Raw genomic sequence first — 15409 nt, 5'->3', positions numbered from 1 at the left:
TGTTCTTGAAAAGATTCTGTGTAGGTATATGAAGTTCAAACTGCTACCTTCTTTTCTTTATACTGGCCTCAGTATATTCCAGACAGGATCATGACCAGAAGCAGGATGAGCACAAGCTGGTTTTGCCAGATTATTGAATCAAAAGGGCTTTGAGTACTTGCATAAAGGCAGCCTTACCATATTTAGCAGTCTTGCTTTTATCCTTAGGAGGTGGAGTGAAAATGGGGATTAAGGTAACTCAGAACATGACTAGAAGTTGTCAGATTGTACTCTGTGTGCTTGCTTCACAGATTTTAAAAAAAAAGTTTTAGCACAACTGACAGACCCCAAATTCAATTCTAAGAAAACTAAATCTAACACAACATAATATAAGCAGTTATTTATGAACAGGAAACTTACATAGAGAGCACCGTGGAAAGATATTGTTAAATTCAGCAATAACATGGCTTAATTTGCATATTAATTAACTTTAATTCTACCAACTCCTGATAACTATATTAGTCTGTTTAATCACAGTGAACGTCTTGTTCCCCCCCTCTCCCATAGACCTCAGCACAAAGACTGCAAATATATGAAGCTCTATTTTCTCACATAGAGCAACTTTGTATATATTGATCATTTGGTTGGGATATGAAAAGATCAAGAACAAAAAAATGGCCTTGATAATTTCTAGAGGAACAAAAAATATCTTTATAATATTGTTTTCTACATTTTACAGGAGGAATATGTCTTATGGGAAACCAACATCATGACTAAGAAGGAATGGGTCAAAGTAAATATACAGCTACCAAGAGGACTAGAAAAATTGAAGGTATGAATGAAAAAAAGTACATGCTCAATTTTTGGAGATGCTTTACTTTATTGTTTATAGAGCTTCCGGGAAAATGAAAAGATTGCTAAAATTATATACATCCTGAATATCTTGCTGTTTCTTCAATATGAGTAAATATCTGGTTGTAGCTCAACAAAACGTCTACACGAGCATCACATGCGGAAGCTGCTGTTCTTTAATAACATGCAAGAAAATGAATACAAATCTCACCTGATTTGGTTAGTCATCTGAGTACATCTCAGGTGTTACTAACTCATTAAAATATATATATTATTGTGTGAGATTATGTAAATGATCTTTGCAGGATATCAGTGAAATGATGTAAACTACTAATTGAGAGGATACCTCCTCCTTGAGTTTACAGGCATAGAGAAGAATGTTGATTTGCAACTATCGATTCTTATATTAATTTACAAATTTTCATTTTAAGTAATTTTTAATTTACATTTTTTTTGTAATTCTGTAAATAACCATCATATTTTACTGTTTCAACAATCAGTTGAAAATATAATCTCTGTGAAAGGACAAAGACTAAGCCTACTGCAGGAATTGATGTTTCGACAGATGTTAGAATGAATGCATTTCAAGAAGCTAGTAGGTTCTCAGTGCATGTTGTTGCTCGCCTCTCCTTTCACAGAAGGACAAGTGTGAATAAACAAGCAGATGTGTAATTAGGCTATCTATAGTATCTAAAAATAAATAAACAAATAAATAGTAACAAAATAAATAAATAAATAAAAAGCCTGCTGAAGTTGTATGTATACAAGTAGAGCCAAAACTATGTATTCTTGTAGAAAGACTGCAAGGATCACTTGTACTTAGGAAAGGAAAGATATTATATTTAATTATGCGGCTATGTCATGGTTTCTGCACAGCATTGTGTTATTTGAACCAATAGAGAATGGAGAGTGTTAGAAGGCTTTTGTCATTGCAAAGAAATTGTCTCTAGTGTAAGATGATGACATATAACATTCTCATTGTTTAGAAAGAAAAATGCCTCTTGAGATTTCACTCCAATTCCCAGGCTTTGAGGAGTATAGACCTTTCTGCTTTCTGCTTATTTCCAAAAAAAATAACTGTTCTATTTCCTTCTGTTTTGTCCGGTACTCTTACACTGTGCTTTCTGACTCTTGCATGTAACTACTTTCTGAGACACACTATGGTCGTGTCCCAGCTGGTCAAACCCCACAACTCCATTTTTATTTATTCCTATTTATTCCTCCAGTCTTTCAGTGCTTTCTTTCATTGCAGTCTTCATCTTTTTGATATCCTGCTTGCTACTTTAACTCAGATAAAAGAAATCTGGAGAGCACAAGTGGGGTAATCTCCTTGTTTTGAGGCCCAACGGAGGTGGGCTCCTCCATGGCCAGGAGCAAGAGACGTTCATCTGAAATTTCATTGCCATAAATCAGCTTGTGCTAAATCTGCTCAGAGCAAGGGAACTCTGTCAGAAAGAAAAATGCTCTTGAATTTCTCTATGTCAATAGCAGTAATATAAGCTCGGTGAGGGCACAGGCCCAACATTGGTGAGTGACAGTCCATATAATTAAAACATTAGCATGGTCCCTAGCAAGGTTTTGACCCAAGCAAATCAGCCATCTCCCAGACAGTGCCCAGAACAGCTCCAGGATTACAAGCAAGTAGGGACCAATCTCACCACAGAGACTGGGTGCATCCATTTTATCTTAAGTTATGAAACAGGTATGAGTTGTTAGGCTCTGCTATGCCAGTTGGTGTCTCAGGACAGTCCCCAGCCCATTTTATGCACCTGTGAGTGTAACTGAAAATTTTTCTCTTGGGCATCTGCAAAATGAGGTTATGAAGAGACTTCAGAAAGGAAGATGGAATCTTTAGGATATTACACTTTTCTAAAGCACAGGGACATTACAATTTTTTAGCTAAAGCACAGGGGCATTACAACTTTTTAGCTAAATGCTTATGAGATTATGAGTTTTTCTTTAAAATAGGCTTTTTTTTTTTAACTTCATTCTTGGAGTTCATCAAACCATTTTAGATGAAAATTTTCAGAAGTTTCAACCTGAGATAGTCAAACAAAATTTCAGATTTTTTGTAATGGAAAGTATGCAGTGCTTTTTACACTTAGAACTGTTTTAAATAAATAAAAATCAGTTTGTTGTCTGTTAACACAAATATTTTAACTGTAACAATCCACAGCTTATGTTTAAAGGAACACTCCAGAGCAGGGCAGGTTTCATTTGTCTGAATAACATCCAGCTCTTGGACATTGCACCATCAGAGCCACCAGGTTTCTGCTCCTTAGAAGAATTCACCTGCAGGGATGGGCAGTCCACAGCACCTGCATCAGCTTGTGACTCCCACCCAGATTGTTCTGATGGCAGCGATGAGGACCCAGCAGCCTGCTGTAAGTGAATCTCATTGTTTTAGAAGAACACTGTGCTGAAGAATATTGTGAAACCCAAAGAGTTCTATATAACAAATCACTAGAAAAAATATTGTTAATTTCTATGGCTTCTTTTCCTCAGAATACTTAATGACTTTCAGGTTAGTGAAAATGTTCATAGCATTTTCTGTTATGCATTTTTCTTCTTCCCATTACTTTCTGTTTCTCTGTCAGGCCTCAGCATTATGTTTTAGATCCAGATAGTAATTTTTTTAAGTGTTTGCTAAATACGCTAAAATATTTAGCATATTTTTACTTATATGTATTCCCTACATACCACTTTTATAACCTCTACTTCCCTAATTTGCTAGAGAATGAAATCTGTCTTGGGATTTGTTGTTAGAACAGTTTTCTAATTTAGACTGTCAGTGAATTACTGTCAGAAAATGCATTAAATGACATGATATTTGCATGGTGATACAAATCACCATACAAATGGGCCACAGTTCAGAAGCTACATCTTGTTCATTATACTTACAGTTGAAGGTAACTTTGCTTAGAAGCCACAATTTTTACTGTACAAACAAGAGTAAAAGAAAATAATTCAAATTACTGGAAAATGTCTATAATAATTCTGAATAATTTTAGATCTCCCGTGAAAACTACTTTAGAGACCCTATCACTTCTAAAATTAATATTATAGGGTGTACATCTGTATGTATATTTGCCTGTGGTCATAACACTTAAATGTATGTTGCAGATAAAAACTCTGCACATATTTGAGATATCGGTGATGATATATATTGCTGCTGGGAGGTACCAATTAAAATTTTGTGTATTGCTCAAGATAGCTGGATGAAAAACACTGATAATGTTTTATTTTCTAATTGCTTGATGAGACTTTAGGAACTATTTGTGACTACGAGCTCTTTTTTTAACTCACAGTCTAAATCTTCAATTTTTTTTCAGTTACTTAAATAACCCTGTGGGAACCATCTCTGAAACAAGTAATATATGCAAATGCTGAAACAACATTTTAAATAGGAAGGTATACACTGTTTTATCCCTAGGTAGAATCTAAGCAAACATTAAAGTCTACAGAGTCTCCCTCTGAGATCTCTTTTCCTTTTTTACAAGACTTGACCCTATGCTGCTAGCTCTGTGTGTTTGCTGGTAGGAGTGTGGAGAGTCCTCTTATGTTCTTTACAAGGAATGGAATGAAATTGAACTGTACTTTAAAAATTGGACTGTATTTCTCAGCAATTTTGCCATCTCACTTCATAACAATGGGAGAGAATTGTGGTGAATAGTGACTAGGAATATAAAAGAATAATTTCAATGTTTAAAAAGAGGATGAAAAATAATTGTCACAGTTGAAGGGTAGCTGTTAACCATACTGTACAAAGTGAAAATAAAGATAACTTTAAACTTACAGGTACACCCCTGTGCCTCAGACACTGGACGTTGGCACTGGATGACCAAAAGACTAACGAATTACCTAGATATAGTCAGTATTTTAAAGAAAGATCACAGTGGGTCTCTTGGGAATATTTCTTCCATCATGCTGATGTGAATGGGTCAGAAAAACTGGAGAGTGGGCAGAAGAAAGAAAAATCAGAATGGCCTGTGAGCCTCAACACTGTTCTTTGTGGAGTCTCCAGAGTTCATGTGCTGGGGCAAGGACTGATGAGAGGCAGTCAGTGCAAAACCCTCTTCAATTGCTCTGCATAGTGCTCTGCTCTTTGCTGGTGCCTCTGCAGTTAACTTGGGTTTACCTTTTGGACTGATTCTCCACTAACTCCCTTCGGTTTGAAGAAAATAGTACACTCAGTTGAACTTGAGGTATAGGGATTGTTTGCTTAAGTGTTGGGGTAGTCAGAGGTTAAAGAGGTATCATTTTGTTGGAGCAGTGCACAAAGTATACTTGGGCTCTCAAAAAAGGGTGAAGAAAGGTTATTTTCTAAAGTATAAGTAACCCATAGTGGTTCCTTATTCCTCTGACTACTGGCTGAGAAGAAAAAAAGTAAAAAAAAATAGTCATCTTTAAAATAACAATAACCATTTTTAAAGTTGGTCTATTTTAATGGATAGTATTGTCTTGGATACTTCACACACTCCTTTTCAGGAAAGAGGACCCTAATGGTGGAATTTAGCTATTCAATGGTTTAGTCAGCTTAGAAGATTCACCTTTCTAACACTTTCCACAGTTTTGAATAAAAGAGATGTAAAGAAAAAAATCCTCTTTATCTTTGTCCTTTGCTCTTTTATTCCCATTACATCCATTTTCCACAAGATCTTGAAATTGTCTGTGATGTTTAGAGTGCACTATATTCAGTCACACTAATTTTCAGTAAAAATTTTATCTGGTACAATAATGCACATTTTAGCCTTTATTCACTGTTTCAGCATCTGTCCTTGAACACATCCTCAGTAGTTTCTTTTGATGAAGTACTCTCATGTACTGAAAAAGCTGACATCTCCATACTGAATAAAAACAAAGGCAGACAACTGCTACTTGACAATGTGAAGAATGTCCCTCTTCTCTTAAGAATTTCTTTGTTTCATTATAATAAGGAAGTTAGAAATAATGTCTCTCTTTGGTCATGTTTACTTGGTATGAATGGTATTTTAATAGCACAATTTATTACAAGAACAAATACCTATGTGTTTTGTAATGCTTCTTAATCTTTCTGTTTAATCTCTGCTTATTTATAAAAATATATATTTACGTATATGAGACTTAAAAGATTCAAAAAGTAGGAATTTGTCTTATGAACATGAGTAAACAAACACCTTTATTTCAGTAGCTTTGTTGAAATCAATGAATCTAATGAAGTGACAAATTATGAAATTAATGTTTTTAATATTAAATTCTCCATTTTCATTATGTCTTTTTGAATATCACTTATTTGTGATCACTTCTAAATTTATTTCACAGTGACTGACAGCAAACTATCAAAACCTAGTTAATATATTCAAAACAGAAAGTGAAATGCAGTACCTACCTCATTTAAAGGAGTATAAAGATCCCTTTCATGCTGATGCTTTTTCTTTACTTCCTACCAAAGATAAAGGAAGTTTTGCACTAAATACTGTGAAAAATAACTTATATTATTATATATAATAATAACACTATACCTACTATTATTTTACATTATTTATACATAACATCCACAACACATATAAAAACATCACAAATTAATCAGCAGCTACCAATCCTAGCAACTTAGAAAGAAGCCTAGCCTTAAAAAATTAATTATTTTCAAGTAATATCACACTTTGAGACAGTAGACTTTCTGGAAATTGCCAGAAATTATTGTAGGGAGGGGACATCCTGTGGCTGTTTCTGAAAGAGCATCACCTTCCATTTAGCCTAATTAAAAGCTTTTTTTAAATACCTGTCTTTACCTCTTCTGCTTTTAATTTAACCTGTCTAGTATTAGCTTAAATATTCTCAGCTTTTCATAGGATTTGTATAATTTATGAACATAAAATATGTAGGATGAAGGAAACTTGTATCATTTCAAAACCATATACCTTTTACTGCATTTCATTTACAGTATAGCAATTTACAATTGCAAATCCTTGAAACCTTCCACAGCAGATGAGCACAGCTGAAAATCCTTTTACTACGATCCAACTTTAAAGTAGAAAGAGCAATTTTTAGTATGAAACATTTGTTTTACTAAACATTTACATGTTTTCTGTGACACGTTATTGTTCTGAAATTGTCAATATCTGTTCATCAATCTTGTATGTGCATGTGGAGAACAAGAAGCTACACTCATATTATTTTCACAGGCAATGACTGTGTGTCATTGAGCTAATGGTTCTGGTGAAACCCAGAGGCAAAGTCAGCAGAACCTCTGCAGACCAAGGGTTGACATGAGATTCTCTGAACACCATATGCCTCTTAACCCTAATCAAGGTAACTGGGTAGATTCAGGAGATGAGGCCATCTCACCTCAGGGAGTTATGAGTTATCTGTCTAATGACTTATGACATATGGAAGTTCAGGCTAGATGACCTATGGTCATCTGTGATGTCTCTGTATGCATCATTTAACGAATTCCAGATAAATAAAACTAATCACAAACTGGTAGGAAAAGTACACAGAGAGTCAGAAAGAAGGTATACGTGTAACCCTTCACTTTCCTAAAACTGCATTAAATGTTTGCCAGAAATGACTGTCCATTTCTGTTGCTGTCCATACAGATAGTTTATACCCCAAATTCCAAAGAAGCTTAGGTGCTGCCACACTGACTGAGGGTAACAGTCCTTCTCATTCCATACTCTTACTCGGGTAAACACCAACCCGATGCAGAGACTGACTGAATGTCGCCAGTTGTGTTCATTTGACTGAACTGCCAGAGTAGGATTGAAAACCTTCATGCAGTTTCAGGCTAGCAATGCTGAAAGAATATTAATTTGCTGGTAACCCAGCCTAGTTAAGAGAACTACTTTGGTTTTCCCCCAGGGAGGATCATGAGAAGCTGGGAAAGAGTAAGCTAGTCAAAGAAAAAAAATATTCCCATTTTACCTCCCAGTGCTCTTGGAATATGTGCTTTGCTTCCTTTTCCTTTTTTTTTTTTTAATATGTGGAAAAATGGTTTGTATTAATTGAAAAATCTTTCCAGTGTATTTTATGGCTTTAGTAAGCTACACTTATTTCTTGAAATTCAAGTGCTTGGGGAACATTTTTTTACCCCGGTTGCATCATTGATATTTGTAGAACTGGTGTAATAATTTACTTCTTGATTAATTGAGATATTCTAATATATCCACATGGAAAAAAAATTTGGCTTGTTATTAAAATGAAAGGACATTGTTGTTTCATTTCTATTTTCCTTTCTGTTTTGCTGAATTATAAATAGATGAATGTACAAACCAGAGAATTGAGTTGTTTTCCGTTCAAAATGTTGAAAATCTTTCTGCAGTTTGAATCGATTGAAATCTTCCTAGTGAAATAAAAGACATAAGCTCTGGTGATAAAAGTTGCATTAGGAAGGGACTTCCAGAAACTACATAGGGTGGAACACTTGGGTTTGCTGAGTGACTCTGGCCCAGTGTTTCTGCAGGACTGGGTGCTTGTATAGAGTTTTAAATTTCAAGTGACAGGTGTAATGAAAAAAAAAGAAGTAGCATCTAAAATGTGGTCAACATTATCATATTTTATTTTTTCCCCAGCCCCCCCCCCAAAAAAAACCTCATCAATAACCACAACAACAAAAAAACCCCAAAGTGCACCACCATGAATGTTCTTCCTACCTTTATAATTGTGTTCATACTTGAACAAAGTTTGAAAAAATCACTGAACAAAACCAATTTGAGGTTGTATCTTCTTGTGTGTGCATTTTTTTTTTTCCCCCACTGCTTATCTATTCAGCCCAAAATTTGATGTTTGGACACTTCTTTCTACATCTATAGTGTTAGAAGAAATTGTACTAGTGACTACCCATGTAAGAAATCATTATTTCACACCTTTCTTCCTGTTGAACACCAAGGGCAGTGATGGGCTTTGTCTAAACACATGAAAGATGTTGGTTTTATTGTGATTAGTTAAAAGCAAATCAAAATTAAATGATTAACTAAAAGCAAATAATAATAAAAAATACTTCTGTGCTAAATACCTTCCTGATCTTATCGTTAGTACCATCTTGATTTCTGTTTCATATATAAACCATTTAACTTTTTTTTTGTTGTTCCTATGTAGTCATTTATTTATGTCTTTTTGGATATTACTATGCAGACTCTGCAGCCAGCTGCTTATGCAGATCTGTCACAGGGTTTAGGGAGGCCAGAAGAAAGAGATGTTTAAGCAAAGAATGTTTGCCTTTTTGTGTCACATTTGTTCTCTCAAGACTGCTTAGCTAAGGAAAGCACAATACCTACACACAGTATTAATTTCTGAACAGCAAAACAGCTTAGTCTTGGATATCAATTTGCATATTCAGCCTTAATGTACTAGCAACTGAAGCCTAATTTAAAGGATACTTTGTCAAAAGCACAAGAATTTTGTAATCAAGTTAACCAAGTTTCTTGTTTAACTAAATATACTGCATTGCACAGAAAAGCATGCACGATTAGATTTTACTGCATATAGTGAAGCCAGATAAGAGATACTGATATTTGTGATTTATTTTGTACCTTAAGATTTAACTGCTCAAATAACCTCTTTATTCCAGGGAGTCTTTTACCACAGAGCTTTGCTACCACAGTGCTCAAAGAAAGATGCATTTCATTTTGATTTTGTACAATATGAAAATTGGAGTAATATATATGATGGTGTCTGAGGCTGATATGATCAGATGAATGTGCCATGAAAGTGGAAAGTGACAAATACAGTTCTAAAGTAATGGTTGCAATTGCAGTAAGTGACCCAAAGAGTTAAGTGTATTGCTTTGGGAAGCTGTTCCGGACCAGGAAAAAAAACCTCTCAGAGTATACAATTTTCTTATCAAAATATTTATTTGTACTCAATAAATGAAATAGTCTGTGAAATTGTTATACAATTTAAGTTGGTCTAATCCATACCAACTGAGAAAACGCTCTTTTACTTTGCAATAAAAATTTCTAGGAGATCTGAATAATTCATAAATTTAAATCTCATTTTCAAAAATAAATTAGGTGAAAGCTTAATTCATCTTCACTTTCCATGTATTTTAAACTCTAAATACATTTGATTTCCCCATACATTCATAATTAACTTTCCAGTACAATTCATCTTTAAAACATACATAACATTACTTTCATAATCTATCAGCCTATGTACAGGTCTCATCTTTACTATGATATAGTTTGTTCTCTTGCAGGTAGTTTGCTTCATGGTTCTGAGTTTGCTTAAGAAAGGAAAGATCTGCCTTATCTGTTACCCATATTCTAGAACTTTTTGTCCATTTGAATAATCTGGCAGTGAAATATATTGGTGCTTCTTTAAGACTGTTAGTACATCTAAATAAAAATTGTCATAGTTGTGGCATTAAAATGCTGCATCAAATTCAACTTATTGATCTCTTGTTATTGCTCTTACAACAGCTAATTACACCTTATGTGATTTCGAGACTGACCTTTGTGGATGGAGGCCACTGAGCGTAGGTGATGCTGACTGGAACATAATGAAAGAACAGGCTCCCCTGGACAGGAAACTCCCCGGCAGAGGTCATACAACTAATACGGGGCATGGTGAGATTTCTTTCTTTATTATTTCCTCCTTATTTCCTCCTTCGACCATGAAAATTCCTGCTTGTAAATGGTCGTTTACTGATGACCAAAGACTGATAATAAAAACTAATTTGAAATAGGTGCTACATAGTATGTATATAACACAACTAGTGTGTAACAGAAAGCTAATCTGTTTGGGATGCTCTTAGTTGGGATGTGGTTACTATGCCCTTGTAACCCTCATTTTTGGGTGGGACAATCAATGACGTGGCAACTTGATGCAGTTTTTTGAGATATTGACCTTTGAACTGACAGCTGACTTTTTTTGTGCGTATCATACACATTGTTTACCCTATATGCACAGAGAAGCCATTCCTGGAAATATTATTTGGGCAAATTATGACTGTAGCTTTTTGTAGAATGCATTTAAAATAAATCCACATTGTATGGGAAAAATAGAATGACTATAATATCCTTTAAAGAGTTGTTCTTCCTTCAGCCCATATTTGCCATGCAATGAATTCAGCTGGAAAAACATTTTATTGTAGTAGAGGGCTCTTTTAAAGTATTTTTTTCTTAAATTAAAGTGTTATTATGGCACACTGCATAACATAAAATTGCTGAGCATGTTTGTCATTGTCAAATAATATTGGCAAGTATTCTGTGACTAATTTTATTAAAATGTAAGTACTGCACTGCTTACAGTGGAGATCAGATTACTTTAAAATCTGGGTTACAGTCCAATGGCCCTTTAAGTTAAATTTATTTAATGATGTATATTATCTAAAATCAGACCTCCACATTTCTCTCCCATGTTCATGTTAAAGGAATGTGAAATTTTAAGTATTCCACCTCAAGTATTCAAAGGTAGAGCAACTCTAGGGTTAAAATTCACCCGAGCAAACATGAGGATGTGCGTGCGTGCTATAGAATGGTTCTAACTGCACAGTCATGTACCTGTTTTTCCATTAGTCCCCCTGTGATGAAGTTGCTGCTCACTTTTCTCAGTATCTGTTTGATATTTAATTTTATTGTGTCTGTAGAGTGACACTGGATCTGCATTACTGCATTGTCTGTGAACACTACTGTGTTACAGCTTCCAAACTTTCAAAGCCCCAGAGCGTAGCACTGATCTGCCTGTGTCTTTGTTCTAGGTGCTGGTGAGATCTGAGGTGTAATGTGGTCATAAGGAAGGCTACTGGCAGGCACATCTGTTCTGTAGCCTAAGTAGCATGTTAAAATTGCCCATATGGAACTACGTGCTTTTGCACTTAAGCTGCTTTGATACCTGAATCATCACAAGTTTGGTTCAGTGTTGCTGCAGGTTGAAGCCTCAAGCAGATCTTGAGGTTACCATGCCTTACCTCTTGAGCCCAGCAATGTTGCATTCCAATACAAATTATTTGAAAGGGTATTTCTGAGGTGTTCTTTACCATTGTATCACTGTGCCTGTTACAGCCACAGCTTTAGAATTAGGATTCAAGAATCTGAGCAAGTTTTTGCCAACATTAAATAAAGATTCTTCAGGTTGCAACAGTTCCTCGTAGTACCACAAAGCATTCATGTCTCTTCTCTCCTGGGGAGGGCAGCAGCAAATTTTGATTAATTGAGATCTTAACAAGGTTAGTGTAGAGCCTCAGCTGCAAATTAAAAGAGAGTCCTTTGAAGTACCCTTGCATTCCAATGAGGGGAGCTTCCCTTGAGCTGTGAGCGCAGCATGCCTGTTTATACAGGGAGCTGTAACGGTCCCCTCTTTGTGCCAACCTTGCTAAAGCCATGCCATTATTCACGTGGGGCTGGACCTAACCCTCTGCTTTATTATGTATCCATGGGAAATAAATGGCTAAGGAGTATGACTGTGGCAGCACAATAGCTGATTTTCCAAGATGTAAGGCAATATGTGTAATATCAATGTGCAAAAAAGACTGAGCCTTTAGTGTTGTTTTGCATAGACCTTCGTGAAAAAGTCTCAGTATTCAGCAAAGGCAGCACTGACGGCATTCAAAATATGCTGCTTTAAGGCCCCTTGAAAATGTTTATCCTTCCCTAACTTTGTCTGAAGCACATCTGCTGTAGTTCAAATCCAAACGTAGTTCATTTGCCAGAGTTCAGATTAGATCTTTAATTAAGCTTTCATCCCCACTAGCACAGACAACAATGTCAAGTCTGTGGACCCCATGAGAAATATAGCTTATTCCATTGGCTCCTGGGGTCTGCAACATTGTTAGCATGCTTAAAACTGGCTGGGCTGTGCTGAGAGTGAATACTGTACCCTAAAGGAAATAATTTTTGTTTTAAATTCAGTTTGAAACATTATTTAAGCCAATTAAAATGTGTCCTTTAGGGATCTCGGCTGAGTTCTGTGCTGTTTGATCTCCAGGGTGCTCTGTGTTGCAGCTCCTTTGCTCTCCCCAGTCCATGCTGAGAGCAGATGGGCATCATGCAAAGGTGATGGGAAGTAGTTGTAGTATTTGGAGGTTGGAGATCTTAAGTTTTTGCTTGAAGAGAGCAGATAAAAAATAATTCCAATGGGTCTGCACAGTGCAGCCCTCAGAGAAGCAACATCTGAACTTCTTTTGGAGTGCTCCATATTCACCTCCTCAGGTTTAATTGCTTGCAGACACCACAACAGGGTAACCTTAGCAATGGCTGCCCACACAGCCTTATTTCCTTCTCCCTCTCTCCTTGTCTTTGGAATTAGTCATGATAACTTTGCAAGAGGGAAGAGGCAGGAGCATTTAGCAATTGTGTTTTGCCTTTGCCCACATAGACACTGTTGCAGCCTGTTACAACACCCTCCTCGTTATCCACAGAGACTGAACTGATGGCAAAGTTGTTTCATTTGTTTTCATCTATGAATATGTTTTATGTGCCTTATGGAGTGCATAGTTACCTCTCTGAGGTAGCTATTTGCCATTGGAGCATGACATATTCCTCATACTTTTAAAAAATATATTTGTTTTTAGGAGCATTCGTTTACTTTAGTGGATCACATCAGATGAACACAAAGATGGCCATGTCTCATCTGGGGAGCCCTTTTCTTGTCAAGCCGTCCCCTGGGCTCTCCTGCTGTCAGGTAACAGTTTGATATTAACTGTCCCCAAGTTTGTAAACTATCACTCACCTGATGAGCAGAGATGGTATTCTTCATGCTGTAAGTGTTGTTACTGAGGACTCTATTTCAAGACCAGTGGAAGCAGTTACAAACAAATTCTTTGGGAGGAGGGAGATGACATTTTACTGCTTTGCTGCAAAATTTTTATATGTGATTATTATTATTATTGTTTCTAAAGCACCCAGCAGGTGACTCAGATTTAAGGATACCCTTCAGGTTTTTGTATGCTGTGACAAACCTATCTGGACAACAATAAATAACAGGGCCATAACAAATAGCCACTCCGTTGTCTGTAGGCAGGAAAGTCACATAAACAGTGTTCCACAATAGGAAACCTATGATTTGAAGTTGTTATATACATTAGCTATGTTGGTGTGACCAGAGAGAATTCGGTACCATGCTCCAGACATGTACTAAATTTTAATTGATGGTTTGAGAGAATGTTTTTTGAGCTGATTAGTGCAGTACTTGAGAGTTACCTTGAAATGCTTCTTTTGTCAAACGTCTTGTGGCTCTGCAGAGAAATGCAAAAACAACCAGCCAGGATGGAACTTGATCTGAGGATCTAGAAAGGCACCTTGAAAAAAATGGATCAGAAGGGCCAAAACCCACAAAAGTAATAGATGAAAAATGAAAACACAGTTTTGTAACTAGAGTGTTGTAATTTTAAACAAAACATGTAAAGCAGAATTTGAAGAAATATATTAAATATGTAGAACATCTCGTCACTGCAAGAAAACATTCCCAACTGGATTGGCCAATGAATAAAGTAAATAGATACTGTAAAGTTTTATAAGCTTTTTTTTTTCTTTTTTTCCAGAGGCTTTTTTTTGTTTTCTATTCTATAACTTTTCAAAGCTTATGCCATACTGGGGAGAAGCTAAGTTGTGTAGTTATGATGTTAATTTTTTTTCCTACTACATAATGCCTTCTGATTTAAAAAATCACAGAGAAGAAAGGGAAAAGACAGAGAAAGCTTGCCAAAATAATTTTATTGTGTTCAGTGGCAAAAAGAGGCTTTAGAGAAACAAAATAAAATTTAGACTCATTGCTTAATTTTTCAGACACAGTGTAGGACAGAAAATGTACTTGCACTTGGGAAAACTTTTTTTGAAAACAAAAATTTCAGAAAAGAAGGAACTGTACTTAGAAGGCCCAACAAGTAGCAGAATTTTATTCCAGCAGGATCTAGGCTTCTTAGGTTTTATCTCATGTAAGGGACCTGAAGCAAGTGCTGGCTTAGCTAAATCTGTTTTACTTGAAACTGTAGCTGACTTGGACTACATATATCAATGAGTTATCACATCTCATCTGAATAGTTGCAACTTGCAGCTGAGAAGTAGAAGCCTCTTAAACAATTTAAGAACAGTTCCTTGCTGTTGTTTTATGCAATTTCTCAGTTATTAATCTTCATATGGCTTTTTAGTGTTGTAAAGCATCAGAAATTAAATAGACTCAGGATAAAATCAAGCAGAATGCTATTGGAGGGAACTTGTAAGGCCTCACAGCACCCCATTGAAGCCTTGCATGTTGCATTACTCCTGGGACACCCAACACACTTTGTATCCACTGTGCATTGTTTAGGCAGTTTCATCTTTCTTTTGTAGACTTTGATGCTGAGTAGATAACTTAATCTGTGCCTTAAAGGTGTTTATCTTAGAAACCCTTAAGGCAGACTGGGCACAACTGATATGTGAATCAATGAATTATTCTGGTTAGATCTATTTCAGAGTTTGGTCTGCATTCAAAATAAACACAAATGCAGTGGGGATGCACATATTTTTCTCCAGTTCAAAGGCAGAAAATAAACACTTTTTATTATAAGTACATATGTTTTGAATGCATTTGAAGTTCTCAGATTCAACAAAATCTAGAGGAAGTTCTTACCTAGATATATATGTCTGAAAAGAGAGTGTTTGTGAAGCCTGGAAGCCTGGCT

At 35.8% G+C, this 15409-nt stretch overlaps 1 protein-coding gene across 1 annotated transcript in view; it reads left to right on the top strand.

The window, feature by feature from the left end:
- Window positions 1–15409, top strand: part of MALRD1 (MAM and LDL receptor class A domain containing 1) — a 248160-nt gene that overhangs the window by 27371 nt on the left and 205380 nt on the right. Inside the window, exons 8-11 of the mRNA XM_027695630.1 lie at window positions 719–811; window positions 3008–3215; window positions 10230–10376; window positions 13322–13431. Coding sequence (XP_027551431.1) covers window positions 719–811; window positions 3008–3215; window positions 10230–10376; window positions 13322–13431 — 558 coding nt within the window. The remainder of the gene's footprint in view (window positions 1–718; window positions 812–3007; window positions 3216–10229; window positions 10377–13321; window positions 13432–15409) is intronic.

The sequence above is a fragment of the Neopelma chrysocephalum genome, unplaced genomic scaffold (genome assembly GCF_003984885.1).
Source record: "Neopelma chrysocephalum unplaced genomic scaffold, ASM398488v2 Primary Assembly neopelma1_102, whole genome shotgun sequence".
Classification (NCBI taxonomy): domain Eukaryota; kingdom Metazoa; phylum Chordata; class Aves; order Passeriformes; family Pipridae; genus Neopelma; species Neopelma chrysocephalum.
Note: the sequence above shows the minus strand (reverse complement) of the source record. Positions and strands in the feature narration are given on the sequence as shown.